This window comes from Pan troglodytes, chromosome 1 (genome assembly GCF_028858775.2).
Source record: "Pan troglodytes isolate AG18354 chromosome 1, NHGRI_mPanTro3-v2.0_pri, whole genome shotgun sequence".
Classification (NCBI taxonomy): Eukaryota; Metazoa; Chordata; class Mammalia; order Primates; family Hominidae; genus Pan; species Pan troglodytes.
The window spans coordinates 46,230,913-46,245,519 of record NC_072398.2 but is presented as its reverse complement, the minus strand read 5'-3'; the positions used below and the strand labels follow the sequence as shown (position 1 = coordinate 46,245,519).

Sequence of the window (14,607 nt, the reverse complement as noted above, 5' to 3'; positions counted from 1 at the left end):
GTTTCGTATCTTCATAGTCCCAGGCTGGAGACCACTGTTTTTTTTGGAATCCTATTTCTTGGACCCTGCGTTTGTAAGGGATCAGGACAGAGCCCTCAAGTCTAAGATGGCTGCTGCGGAGAGGCCTGTGAAGGCAACCTCTACTGCCCTCTCTTGGCCATCAGGCGGGAGGAGTGGTTAGACGTGCTTGATTCCTTGTGGCACTGAAGTCCTGCAGTTTCTGTCCCAGAATGGTGGAGGCAGATAAACTTTTGGCAGCTTTCATCAGAATCTCTAGAAAGCTTACTCTTCCTCGAACTGGGCTGGAGACAAGGGGGTACACATAGGGACCCCTGTGAAGTCGAAGTACTACAGCCTGGGTGCTGAACCGGCGAAGACGTGTCAGGGTGGTCACAGGAGGGAAGCAGTGCCAATCGTCCACTAGACGTGCCCTGGCTGGAGGCCCTAGCAGCAGAGGCCACCCTGCCCTTTAACTTAGAAAGACATTAAAAGAAGCTGAGAAGCTTAAAGATGGCACACTGCCTGGGCAGAATTCCACAGAGTTCCACATCGCTTGCAACATCCATTGTATTTGTAGGGGGTCAGGGAACAGTGGAATGAGATACACACACAACTGTGGTGTGAGAGGCCTGGTGTTACAGGTGCCAGGACCCCTAGAACTCCTCATGCTCATACTCGCTGTCCAAAGATTCTGTGCCTACTTCAAAATCCTTCTCCAGGGCAGCCAGGTCCTCTCAGGCCCAGAGAGCTCACCTTCCTCCATGCCCTCGTCCACATAACAGTGCATAAATGCCCGCTTGGCATACATCAGGTCAAACTTTTGGTTGAGGTGGGCCCAGCCCTCAGTGATGGCTGTGGTATTGTTTAGCATGCAGACTGCCCGCTGCACCTTGGCTACAGCACCCCCGGGCACCACTGTGGGGGACTGGTAGTTGATGCCAACCTAAGAGAAAACAAAGAAGTATAAGCGCCTGGTTCTGTGTTTCCTGGAAGGGTCTGTAGGGGGATCCCTGGAACTAGGGAAGGGGCATTTGTCAACTTGTAAGAAACAAAGATAGAGGAAGATGATCACCACCACAAGGAAACAAACAAATCTAGAATGAGGGAGCTTCTGCAAGACAAGATCAGTGCCTTCAAAGTCAGTCAAGAAAAAGGGGGCCGGATGCGGTGGCTCACGCTTGTAATCCCAGCACTTTGGCAGGCTGAGGCGGATCACCTGAGGTCAGAAGTTCGAGACCAGCCTGGCCAACATGGCGAAACCCCAACTCTACTAAAAATATAAAAAAATTAGCCGGCCTGGTGGCAGACTCCTGTAATCCCAGCTACTCGGGAGGCTGAGGCAGGAGAATCGCTTGAACCCAGGAGGCAGAGCTTGCAGTGAACCGAGATCGCACCATTGCACTCCAGCCTGGGGGATAAGAGTGAGACTTCGTCTCAAAAAAAAAAAAAAAAAAAAGAAAAAGAAAAAGGGTGGACTCTTATGCTAAGAGACAAATAAGCATAATGCCTGCTCCTTGATTAGATCGTGACTGAAAAACTGACAACAAAAAACATTGTGGGCCGGGCACAGTGGCTCACACCTGTAATCCCAACACTTTGGGAGGCCGAGGCAGGCAGATCACTTTGAGGTCAGGAGTTCGAGACCATCCTGGCCAACACGGCGAAACCCCATCTCTACTAAAAATACAACAAATTAGCTGGGCATGGTGGCACATGCTTGTAATCCCAGTGACTCGGGAGGCTGAGACAAAAGAATCGTCTGAACCCTGGAGGTGGAGGTTGCAGTGAGCCGAGATGGTGCCACTGCACTCCATTCTGGGCAACAGAGCAAGACTCCATCTTCCCCCACCGCCACCCCCCAAAAAAAGTAGTGCGTTTAAATGGGTCAGTAAAGCAAAAATAAAGGAAACAGACCTAGATGTTAAATCAAGGGAGTGGCTATACAGGTGTTAAATGAACTAGTATCCCTACTTTCCTGTAGCTTAGAAAACTAAGTTTAAAAAGTGTTAAACTTAGGGAAGCTCTCCAATTAGACTTACTTTAACCATTTGTCTACCCAGAATATGTTGTTTTATTTTTTAAAAAACAGCGTCTCTCAGGCCGGGCGCAGTGGCTCACGCCTGTAATCCCAGCACTTTGGGAGGCCGAGGCGGGTGGATCACCTGAGGTCATGAGTTCGAGACCAGCCTAGCCAACACGGTGAAACCCTGTCTCTACTAAAAATACAAAAAATAGCCGGGCATGCTGGCGGGCGCCTATAGTCCCAGCTACTCGGGAGGCTGGGGCAGGAGAATTGCTTAAACCCAGGAGGCGGAGGTTGCAGTGAGCTGAGATCACGCCACTGCACTCCAGCCTGGGTGACAGAGTGAAGCTCCGTCTCAAAACAACAACAACAACAAAACAAAACAAAAAACAGGGTCTCGCTCTGTTGCTGAGGCTGGAGAGGGGGGTGCAATCATAGCTCACTGCAGCCTAAACCTCCTGGACCCAGGTGATCCTCCCACCTCAGCCTTCTGAGTAGCTAGAACTATAAGTACACACCAGCAAGACTGGCTAATTTTTAAAAATATTTTGTACAGATGGAGTCTCACATTGCCCAGGCTGGTCTCAAACTCCTGGGCTCAAGCCATCCTCCCACCTCTGCCTCCCAAAGTGCTGGATTACAGGCCTGAATCACTGCACCCAGCCCAGAATATATAATACATTTTAGTGTTTCTCATCCTCAAAAAAAAAAAAAAAAAAGTCAACTTCCCATTAGTGTCTCTAGGGACAAAAGGCTGACCATGTCCTAAAGGCAGCCTATTCTTCCCTTAAGCAGCTAAAGATCTTCCTAATATGGAGGCAGAAACAGTCGGTTTCCCAGATAGCCTACCCCTCATTTCCATTTCTGAGCTACAGGACAACTCTTCCACACTAGCAAGCAGCTATTATTCCTGCCTCTCCTCCTGTTGTGGTCATGTCCACAGCAGTGTCATGGGGCAGGAAAGCTATATATGTTTTCTTTTTTTATTTTTATTTTTTTGAGACGGAGTCTTGCTCTGTTGCCCAGGCTGGAGTGCAGTGGCGCGATCTTGGCTCACTGCAAGCTCCGCCTCCCGGGTTCACGCCATTCTCCTGCCTCAGCCTCCCCAACAGCTGGGACTACAGGGGCATGCCGCCATGCCCAGCTAATTTTTTTTGTATTTTTAGTAGAGACGGGGTTTCACCGTGTCAGCCAGGATGGTCTCGATCATCTCCTGACCTTGTGATCCGCACACCTCGGCCTCCCAAAGTGAGCCACTGCGCCCAGCCGCTATATATGTTTTCTAATGCCACAGCTGCCATCTTTAATCTTTCTGGAGTCTTATCCCACAACAAAACCCAAAAAACAAACTAGATCATATGCCCAGCACCCTGGGAAGGTCAACTGATAACAGGGTGGGGCATAAAAGCGTGCTTCTTCCTCATTACTGCAAAAGGAAGAGAACGCATCCACAGACGCAGAACACAAGAAGCCTCTGACCTTCTGATCCGCACTTTCCCCATCATCTGATAATGGGCCTCTCTGGCTTCTGAAAGCCTTCCCTTCTGAGCAGGAGCCTATAGCATGTGGTTATGTCCCTAGCACAAGTGACAAGGAGGCCATTCTCCCCATGTGACTGGCAGCCCTAGGGAATGCCTTTTTACCAGGCTAAGTAAAATGAAATGGACACTTTTCCTTTCATCAAGGCAATCTTTCAAGTAGAACCCACCCTGGCTTACAGTCCAAAGGCCTGGCTTCTAGACCAGCTGAGATCTATCCAGTTAAAGGCATCCTCTAGCGGGGCACAGTGGCTCACACCTGTAACACTTTGGGAGGCCATTGTAGGTGGATCACCCATGCGCAGGAGTCTGAGACCAGCCTGGGCAATATGGTGAAGCCCCACCTCTCCAAAAAAATACAAAGTTAGCAGGGTGTGGTGGCACAAACCTGTGGTCCCAGCTACTAAGGAGGCTGAGACAGGAGGACTGCTTGAGTGCAGGAGGTCGAGGCTGCAGTGAGCCAAGATGACGCCAGTGTACTCCAGCCTGGGTGACAGTGAGATCCTGTGCATTTGTTCCTCACACCTTCTCTGCAGGAAGCTCCCATCTTAACAGGTACACAGGCCATGTGCTAACTGCCCTTTACCCCCACTTGCCTTGAAACCTGTGGGACACCAGTCCGCAAAACAAATATTTGCTTGGTTTTAATGGTGGCATTCTCATCCTTGGGCACCACTTCTCCACAGTAGAGCAGGCAGCAGGCCATGTACTTGCCGTGGCGAGGGTCACACTTGGCCATCTGATTGGAGGGCTCAAAGTAGACACTGGTGATCTCTGCCACTGAGAGCTGCTCATGGTAGGCCTTCTTAGCTGAGATAATGGGTGAGTAGGTCACCAGGGGAAAGTGGATGCGAGGGTAGGGCACCAGATTGGTCTGGAACTCTGTGAGGTCCACGTTGAGGGCACCATCAAAACACAAGGAAGCAGTGATGGAGGACACAATCTGGCTGATGAGCCAGTTCAGGTTGGTATAGGTAGGGCGCAGGTTGTGGCAGCAGAGATCATAGATGGCCTCGTTGTCTACCATGAAGGCAGTCTGAGTGCTCCAGGGTGGTGTGGGTGGTCAAGATAGAGTTATAGGGTTCTACAACTGTCATGGACACTTGGGGGACTGGGTAGATAGCAAATTCCAACTTGAGCCAGTGCCATCCCCAAAACTATGGAAGATCAGGAAGCCCTGAAGCCTGGTGCACTGGTCTGTCTGGAGTAGGCCATAACATCATTAAGGATGTAGATGGCATGTCACCCGTCCCAACCCTCTTCTCCTGAGGAAACTTCTGTGTTGAAAGCTACTATTACCTAGCTATACTTGCATTCACTTCTGTATTTTAGAAAGACTTTGAAGTATAGTTTATACTTAAGTGTGTGCATCTTTTGGACATACAATGAATGATTTGACATGTGTAGACACCTATATAACCAAACCCACAGATATACAGAAATTCCCATCACCCCGAGAAAGTTCCCTTGTGTCCTTTTGCTTCGCCTCCATAGAGGTGAAAAAAGATCACCTGTCCAGGTATGGTGGTTCACGCCTGTAATCCCAGCACTTTGGCGTACCAAAGTGCTGGGATGGCAACACCCCATCTCTACAAAAAAATACAAAAAGTATCTGGGTGTTGTGGTGTGCATCTGTAGTCCCAGCTACTCAGGAGGCTGAGGCGGGAGGACCGCTTGAACCCAGGAGGTAGAGGTTGCAGTGAGCTGTGACTGCACCACTAGTGGCATTCCAGCCTAGGCGACAGAGCAACTCTCTCAAAAAAGAAAAAAAAAAAAAAGATCACCTACAGGAGGTTTGGAGTTCCTAGGGAAAAGATGACTTGGAAAGGCAGTGTTGTGTATACGCAAAGGTAGGGATGAGGAAGGACGGAGGATTTGCAGTCAGAGAGCCAGGCCCTCTCTGTTTTGTTGCCCTGCCCCCTAGTTACAGCAGAGTGGGAGTGGTGGTGGCATCTTGTTGAACATACAGATTACCAGGCCTCACCTCAGACTGGAACCCAGGAACCTGCAGCTTTAACAAGTACCCCATATGATTCTGATATAGCTGTTTCTTGGGTAAGAAAATCATCAGTCTATACCAGACACATGGTAGTGACAGTATAAAAGAAGTCTAACCCTAGGAGGTATTTTATTTTCATTCTTGAGGAAGGGAGCACAGAATTCTACTCCTCAGGTCACTTCCAAGTCCTCAGTCTCTACCAAGCAGCAGAGAGTATGTCTAGGCAATCCCCCTACAGCAACAGGGCCAAAGTCCTGGCTCACAGGCAGCCTCACTCGTGGTTCTCAATGCCTCGGATAGGGGAAGGGTGAACTGGTGAAATGGTTGAGTGCTAAACAGGAGCCCCTCCCACCTGGACAGATCTGCATAGGAGTCTAAGAACAACAAGCTGAGCTGCTGTAGAGATGGATCAAAGGTCAAAGAAGGCTTGGATCAGACAGACCTGGCAAAGTGAGGAACCATCAGGGCAGAAGCTTGAGTCCCTAGATCCGTACCAGGACAGAAAACACATATCCCCTTAGGAGAAGCTGAGTGGACTGACAGGCTGGAGGAATGATGTCAGGTACCAGCACAGGCTGTGGTTGCCTCCCAGCCAGGAAGAGGGTTAAGGATGCAACGACCTCCTGTAGGTGCCAGAGGCCTGCTCACCAGTTTTCAGATTCACTCCAGCACCAAATCGATGATCTCCTTCCCCGCAGTGTAGTGGCCATGGGCACAGTTGTTGGCAGCATCTTCCATGCCAGACATCAGCTGTTCAGGGTGGAAGAGCTGCCTATAAATGTCAGTTCTTACCCCATCTTGAGGGGAAGAAAGGACAAAGGTAAGACAAGCTGGTTCATTCCCCAAGGGAACGCCAGACACCAGAACTTTTGCTGCTAAGCCTCCCCAGGTACAACTGCTCAACAGAGTGATGATGCACGGCATCTTTTTTTTCTTTTCTTTTCTTTTTTTTTTTTGAGACGGAGTTTCACTCTTGTTGCCCAGGCTGGAGTGCAATCACGCGATCTTGGCTCACCACAGCCTCTGTCTCCCGGGTTCAAGCGATTCTCCTGCCTCAGCCTCCCGACCAGAGACCCACTTCTAAGGCCAGGTCCTGCCTGGGCTTGAGACGGGGAGAGCAGGTGGCACCTTCAGTGGTCCCTTCCCTCTGATCACAGCGACTTCATTGTGCTAGGTGAGGAATCAGAGTGGTGTTAAGGAGAATCTCACTTCACTTTCGAATAGGGTAAGAATACAGACTAATGTAAATTTTCACCATGGAAAAGGAAAAAAAAAAGAATACAGACTAATGAAGAAACCCAGTGCACCATATAACATCTAAAATAACAGCTTTAAAAAATGGAGGAGGGGTAGAATTGTCACGATTAGGAAACAGAGGAGATCCACATGCAGAAGGGAGGAAGCAGGAAAGCCTCCGGAAGCCAGCAACAGCCAAGTTCACATAGGCCCACATCCTACGTGGGGGCCTATTTCAGTTAAGGCTAAGCAGGAGGCCAGTATGAATGTTCTTGGCTCCCTGCTTCTTACGCAATGGGCCACCCTCAAGAGTCTGAGGACAGGGAAAAGCAGGTTTTAAATTTCTGCTTTTACATCTGCTCCTTTCTGCAGTCTGCGTTCTAGGCCTGATCCCTGACTCCTATCTGGCAGTTTCCTGGCAGAGTTGTGCGAATGATCTTCCTCTCAATATAGGAAGCCCCCAGGACCTCTTCTGAGGACAGAGTCTAGACAAAAGCAATAGACTTCAGACTTCAATGCTGTTCATGGCAGGGGACTGCTTCCATCTCAAGTATTTTCCCCTTAAGCAGAGCTCCCATCTGACATTGGCGCTAGCAAACTATGGCCTGGGGGAAGGAGCCCCCACTCCTCCGTCCACTCACCTATGACAGCAGGCTCCAGGTCCACAGACAGCCCAGGACACATGCCTGCCAGGCTGGGTCCCCCTGAAGAAGGTGTTGAAGGAGTTATCACTACTCCCCAGGGCCTTGTGGCTGGGCATGGTGCCACTGGGCTGGATGTCGTGCTCCAGGCAGTACAGCTCCCAGCAGGCATTGCCCATCTGCACTCCGGCCTGGCCCACATGGATGGAGATGCACTCACACTGTGAGGGTGAGCAGAGGAATATGCCAGGGCATGAGTGATGTGGAGTGAAAGGTGGGGACTTGAAAAGCCTTCCCTGGGAGCACCCCTTGTCTTTCCTCCCTAAAGGCTGAAGCTTAGTGTTACGTAGTCCAAAGTTCAGACGACTGGCCGGGTGCAGTGGCTCATGCCTATAATCCCAGCACTCTGGGAGGCCAAGGCAGGCAGATCACCTGAGGTCAGGAGTTCGAGATCATCCTGGCCAACACAGTGAAACCCCATCTCTACTAAAAATACAAAATTAGCCGGGTGTGGTGGTGGGCGCCTATAGTCCCAGCTACTCAGGAGGCTGAGGCAGAAGAATCACTTGAACCCGGGAGGCAGAGGTTGCAGTGAGACGAGATCACAACACTGCACTACAGCCTAGGCGAGAGAGCAAGACTCCATCTCAAAAAACAAACCAAAAAACAAACCAAAGAACCAAAGTCCAGAAGACTCGGTTCTCTTTCCAAGCCTTCCCATACTTTAAGCCAAACCACCTTCAGGCCCTCATTTTCCTTCATTCACTCAGAGCTTAAGAAGGTGGTTATGCCTAGGTCTCTGGGGCAGGAACTAGAGAAAGCCAAAACCAAATAGCCAAATCCCACTGCACAGTGTCCTCCCTGCTGTTTGGGGTGCCTTGGGAAAGCTCAGAGTCCTGTATTCCAAGACAGGCCCACCAAGAGCTTCTAGATTCAAGCACTGGGGCCTAGAAGAGGAGGTCTCCCATGGACAGCAACTGTCTCCCCCACATCCCAAAAGGGCAGAAGACTAAGTTCAGACCTGTGGATCAACTGAGGAAGCAGCCTTGGAGTTAGAGCTAGCCTTCTGAAAGCTCACCCACAAACTCCCCTTTTGGGGGGACAGGCACCTACTCTAGACACCTGTCCCTGCCAACTGCAGTACAGGCAAGCTAATCCAAGTCAGTACTCCTAAATTAAGCGTCGCAGCGGAGACCAGAAGACCCACCCTACCTTTCGACTCTTTTCACTCAGGTAACTCCTATGATGGATAAACCCTCCCTCCCTTCTTCTGGTCCTTCACCCAACCCATGGTCTAGGGGGTCAATTTAAAAGGGCCGAGCACCTCCCAGATGTAGAAGGGATCTTCTAGGGTGACAGTAGGCAACAGTTTAACAGTCTTAGGAACTACCCTCTAAGACAGCCTCAGAGCCTTTAAGGGGGCTCAGAGCACAGGCGGGGATCAAGAGGTTTCCAGGGGGTACAGGGACCTCTGTGTACCCACCCCAAGTTCTCAGGCTTTTTTTTTTTTTTTTTTTTTTTGCTTTGATTTTTTTGAGACGGAGTTTCGCTCTTGTTGACCAGGCTAGAGTGCAATGGCGGGATTTCCGCTCAAGGCAACCCCAGCCTCCCAGGTTCAAGCGATTCTCCTGCCTCAGCCTCCCGAGTAGCTGGGACTACAGGCATGCGCCACCACGGCTGGCCAATTTTGTATTTTTAGTAGAGACGGGTTTCTCCATGTTGGTCAGGCTGGTCTCGAACTCCCGACCTCAGGTGGTCCGCCCGCTTCGGCCTCCCAAAGTGCTGGGATTATAGGCGTGAGCCACCGCGCCTGGCCAGTCAAGTTCTCAGTTTTAACAGACCTCAAGTCCTTGGGCACCAAACAGGAGAAAAGTGGAGTCAAGAACATTCTTTTCAAGGCCCCAAGAGCTTACAGGAATCCCTAGTCAAGTATGGGGCCAAAGGGCGAGGACCTCTACCTCTGGCCAGAGTCGGGCGCCCAAGACAAAGACATTCAGGGCAACAGGTTTTGAACTGGAGAAACCTGTTAGAGCTTCCCAATCATCCTGGACCTTGCCTCCTGCGCGGCAGTGTGATCTCAGAGGGAGGCGGGGACCGCAGCTACAAGCGGGCACCTCTTCGTCCAGGACCGCAGCGGGAGAAATACGGGGCGGGCCCTAGATCCCCTCCAGGCTCCAGAGCGCGCTCTGCCGCAGAGCCGACTCCACTGCCCGACCTTGCGCGCAGCGCACAAGCGACCCCACCATGTTCTCGCCCACGCTTTACCGCTCGCCAGCCTCCCTAGTCCCTCAGCGCTTCTGGGGCGCTCAGAACGTTTCTAGCTCGCACCGCCTCCCGTAGGGGAAGCAGGGTAGAAAAGTGGTGCCGGGGCTCCTCGGGCGTCCCCGGGCTTTCTGCAGAGCCCACCTTCGCCCTGAACGCCCAAACACCCCTGGCATCCCCGCGCAGCCCACCCCACACCCTGGACTGCCGGGGCGCCCTTCCGTTTTGCGCTGCGGGCCCTTCCCACCGACCCCCCGTGCGCCCCCGGCATCCTCCCCATCGTGCGACACCCTCCCCCGCACAGCATCCTTCACCATGGTTGATCCAGTAGTTGAAGTTGGAGGGTCGCTGACTGCAGACACCATACGGGTCTCCAGCAACACCACGAATCCCAACGCGCGGTTGCTGGAGGGGCCTTATAAATCCCCGGAGAGCCGCCGGTTGTGTCTTCTGGCGGGGACTCCCATTGGGTCGCAGCTGGACAGAGATCGTCCCCCGCGCGACTCTCACTGGGCCAGGCCCCCACCGAGGCCCGCCCCTCTCTCCGCTATTGGCCAGCCGCTTACGAAACATCCCCGCCGCAGCGGTCATTGGGCAGTTTGTAAAGCCAAAAGGAGGCAGAGTCGGGCGTCCGCGTCCTCCCGGCCAGCTCGACCGTCTTCTTTATTGGGGTGAGTGCTGGGTCTACGAGGTGGAGTCTTCGGGGGAAACACCCTCATTCTGTTTTAGTTTTAGGACTTTGCACCAGTGACACCGCTGACCTGATTCGAAAAGTGTGTCGGCCTTGGAGAAGGGTGCATACTTAAGTTCAGCAACCACTGCAGAAGGAAAGATGCTGTGATGAGAACCGACTGCTGGGAGTTTCCAGAGCGGGACAAAATGCGGCTGGGGTGGGTAGGATAGGCACACAGGCATGGGAAAGGACATTGCAGGCGCCGGTAGTTGACGTTTACTTCCCTTTTGACCGGAGCAACTGCTCAGGTTCAGGTGACTCGGGTTCCTGCAAGAGCAAGGGGTCCGGGCTGGCCAAAGCAGACTGAGGAGGGACTGTAGGGTGGAGGTGAAAAGGAGGCGTGGGGCCTTCAATGCTAGGCTGGAGAGCTTGCATATAATTTCCCTGGCATATAATTTCAAACCATCGAGGGGTTTTGAGCAGAGGAGTGATGTGATCACTGCAGCATTCTGAGCAGTACTTAGATGTTACTTGTGCATTATTTTTTTCCAGTGGTGGTTTCATATTGTTCCATGCTAAAGAGCATTCACATACTTTTCCCTTTTTCCAAACTTATCCTTAGCTGAGACGTTTTACTTCGAAATATCTAAGTGTAACAAATTAGCTCCTTTCTTTTTGGGAGGGTTAATTGGTGTTTGGTTTATCAAATGATTGGCCACCCCGCCCAGTGATTACCCTTAGTATTTGTGAGGCACATTCCGGAGGAACCCAAAGCATCGCCATCTCCTATTCATCCCCACTTCCCAGTGGACAGGTGATTGCATCCAGTTTGTATAGAATCAGGCTTGGAGACTTGAATTACCTGAGGAAAATCTGCAGCCGATATGATTTCTGCTGATAGAACTCAGGAAGACCCTGTCACTGGCCAGTGTGACATCAGACCAGCTGTCCCCTGGATGCCTGCATCCATTTTTACACAAGACTCTAGCCATGTCATTCAAAACTGTCCTGAAATGTTTTGAAACGAAATGCTTGGTCAGGTGACTCAAGAAGGTTTAAGTCCAGAGTGCAGAGGTTAACTTCAAAGTCTGTAAAGTATTCTTTGGTCTCAATCCTTGTTAATGGGCTTCATGAGGCTGCCAGCTCTAAAGTAGACGCCTCTGGTTAGGGGATAAGGTGAGAGAATGTGGGCAAACATCCAAATAAGTGCTTTGAAACCTCATGTATATAGAGTTAAGACACGGCTATTCATTGGCTGTCACTACCCCTAGCAAAACAACTCAAATGTTGCATTTGAGTTGTTGCCTTCGACTGAAGGCAGGCCTATCAATGATTAAAATAAAGCTACCTAGTAATAAACTCAAAACATCATAAACTCAACACTATCATCTCTTGCTTGCCTCACCCCATGAAGCACTCATTCCACCTGCTGGTAGAGTCAGCCAGTTAAAAATGTCTTTCCATTCCTGAGTTGACTCTAACCCAGGGATTATAAATACGTTTGAAACAGTGACATTCAGTGTTATTTATGGAAGCTGCACAATCCCCCATCCCCGCCATTGGCAGTGTACTTCTTTACATCAAACTGATTAAAACTAATCCTCTTATAAGCTGTTTGGAGTTATTTCTATTATCCAGACTGCCTTCTAGCTTAGAGTTTTATTTCTAACTTTTCGTCCTCCTCTACTCTATATCACCCTACTTAACTCCTTTGCCATTACAGGCACATCATTTTCACACACCTCTTCAGGAATTTAAAATATTCCAAAATTCAAAGAGTCTCATTGTTGCTGGAAAAAGGGGTCCAATCCAGACCCCAAGAGAGGGTTCTTGGATCTCACGCAGGAAGGAATTCAAGGTGAGTCACAGAGTGCACAGTAAGAGGTAGTTTATTGAAAGCTACTCAGTTACAGAGTAAGGTGTCCTTAGAAAGCAAGAGGAGGAACGTGCCATCCCTGTTTTAAACTCTTCTTATGTAGGGGTCTTAACCATGTTAAAGCTAAGTTATGTCTACATGCTGGTGGGCTGACAGCATGACAATTTAGGAGTTTGTTGATTGAAAGAAAGTTATCCTTGGCATTTGAGTGTGTAAGTACCTCAAAGCATGATTATAACTATCTTAAAACCATATATTATTACTCAATGTCAGGACATCTGGACATTCTGCTGTCACAGGAGTTTGTCCTCGCAGGCATTATTAAACTGCTTCCTTAGCCAAAACATCTTATGGCCACGGGTGGTGACTGGCAAGGAATATGCCTTGCTGGTTTTAGATGGAGTTTTTTTTTTTTTTTTGAGACAGAGTCTCGCTCTGTCACCCAGGCTGGAGTGCAGTGGCGTGATTTTGGCTCACTGCAAGCTCCGCCTCCCGGGTTCACGCCATTCTCCTGCCTCAGCCTCCTGAGCAGCTGAGACCACAGGTGCCCGCCACCACACCCAGAGAATTTTTTGTATTTTTAGTGGGGACGGGGTTTCACTGTGTTAGCCAGGATGGTCTTGATCTCCTGACCTCGTGATCCGCCCGCCTCAGCCTCCCAAAGTGCTGGGATTATAGGCGTGAGCCACCGTGCCCGGCCCCTAGATGGAATTGATTTTTTAAAATGGTATCAACCTGGCTCTCCTATGCTCCTATTTCCCTAACATAATCCTCGATTTATAAGAGATCTCTTAATCTTAAGGAGAGATGAGGTGTGAAGGTCATTCTTCTGTAACTTCTTCTTGCTGATTTTATGGGCATAAGATTGGAGAAGTAAAAATTATCTGTTTGCCCCATCTATGGGCCCAAAGGTGTCTTTATTTCCTGGGTCAGAAAATGGGATGGGCTGGAAGCCTTGTGCCAGCATTATGTAGAATTGTAATCTAGAAGACACAAACTTCACTAGGAGTTAAACAAGTAAGGGGCTAAGATTGGTAATAACCAGACAGCTATCAAAGGTCCTAAGACGGGCAAAAAAACAGTGAGACTCAGGAGGGAGCATCTTTTTGAGATGGAGTCTTGCTCTGTTGCCCAGGCTGGAGTGCAATGGCATGATCTCAGCTCACTGCAACCTCCACCTCCTGGGTTCAAGCAATTCTCTGCCTCAGCCTCCCAAATAGCTGGGATCACAGGTGCCTGCACCACACCTGGCTGATTTTTTTTTTTCAATTTAGAAAGTTTATTTTGCCAAGGTTGAGCACACACTCATGACATGACACAGCCTCAGGAGGTTCTGACAACACGTGCTGAAAGTAGTCGGGGCACAGCTTGGTTTTATACATTCTGGGGAGACATGAGACATCAATCAATATGTGTAAGGTGTACACTGGTTCAGTCTGGAAAGGCGGGAAAACTCAAAGTGGGGGCTTCCAGGTCATAGGTAGATAAGAGACAAAAGGCTGCATTCTTTTGGGTCTTTGATCAGCCTTTCACTGAATACACAATTTATATGGAGTGGGGAGTAAAGGAATAGTCACGCTGATGCCTTAGTCTGGCTCAGTGGATCTGCATTTTTGCATAAACAATAGGGCAGAAGAAGCAATCAGACATTCATTTGTCTCAGGTGAGCAGAGGGATGACTTTGAGTTCTGTCCGTTGTCCTGCACCTGAGAACTGGGCAGCCTCGTCCTGAGCATGACGGAGAAGGGGACCTGGGGCTAGGGAATCCCTGATTCAATCATGCCACTCCCCAGGAGACGTTCGGAGCCCAGGACATGTTGGGAATGAGGAGATATGAGGTGGCCGATTTTTTGTATTTTTAGTAGAGACAGGGTTTCACCATGTTGGCCAGGCTGGTCTTGAACCCCTGATCTCAGGTGATCCACCTGCATTGGCCTCCCAAAGTGTTGGGATTACAGGCGTGGGCCACCATGCCTCACCACAAGGGCACTTTTAATGGTTGACCAGTTAAGACATGGCCTGTCACTATTCATTGCCTGTCACTACCCCTAGCAAAACAACTCAAATGTTGCATCCAACTGAAGGCAGGCGTATCAATGATTAAAATAAAGCTACCTAGTAATGAACTAGGGATTGATGTCTTGGTTATATTTATGCAACCAGGCAGTTTGTTCATATATTTTCTGTAAATCTTCTTCTATTTGACTGGAGGTGTTTACACGAGTGCAGCAGGGTTTATTGATTATAGTGCAAATACTCCCCCTTGTTCAACCAATAAGTAATCTAGTGCTAATCTATTATCCATTGCTATATTTGCTAAGGAATCAAGGAAGAGTTTTGATTTATCTAAAGCCTCCCC

General features: G+C 49.8%; 2 protein-coding genes across 2 annotated transcripts; both read right to left on the bottom strand.

The window, feature by feature from the left end:
- Window positions 1-549: 549 nt before the first annotated feature.
- On the bottom strand, window positions 550-6,484 carry TUBA5 (tubulin alpha 5). Its single transcript, XM_009440883.5, is given in 7 exon segments — window positions 550-742; window positions 745-943; window positions 4,158-4,195; window positions 4,198-4,592; window positions 4,594-4,699; window positions 4,702-4,762; window positions 6,209-6,484. Coding segments are annotated over 7 exon segments (1,164 nt in total). The 3' UTR covers window positions 550-653.
- Window positions 5,671-10,152, bottom strand: LOC134807021 (uncharacterized). Its single transcript, XM_063793231.1, has 3 exons — window positions 10,014-10,152; window positions 7,438-7,658; window positions 5,671-6,730 (listed from the first exon to the last, which is right to left on the bottom strand). The coding sequence occupies exons 1-3, from the start codon at window positions 10,062-10,064 to the stop codon at window positions 6,712-6,714; spliced, it is 291 nt and encodes a 96-aa protein (XP_063649301.1). The 5' UTR covers window positions 10,065-10,152; the 3' UTR covers window positions 5,671-6,711.
- Between the last annotated feature and the right edge of the window lie 4,455 nt (window positions 10,153-14,607).

Excerpts from the sequence above, each read along its gene's own strand:
- LOC134807021 (XM_063793231.1), bottom strand. The coding sequence starts at position 10,064 with ATGGTGTCTGCAGTCAGCGACCCTCCAACTTCAACTACTGGATCAACC. Across the intron at positions 7,659-10,013 it reads CAACTACTGGATCAACCATG|TGTGAGTGCATCTCCATCCA; the intron begins GTGAAGGATGCT and ends TCACCCTCACAG.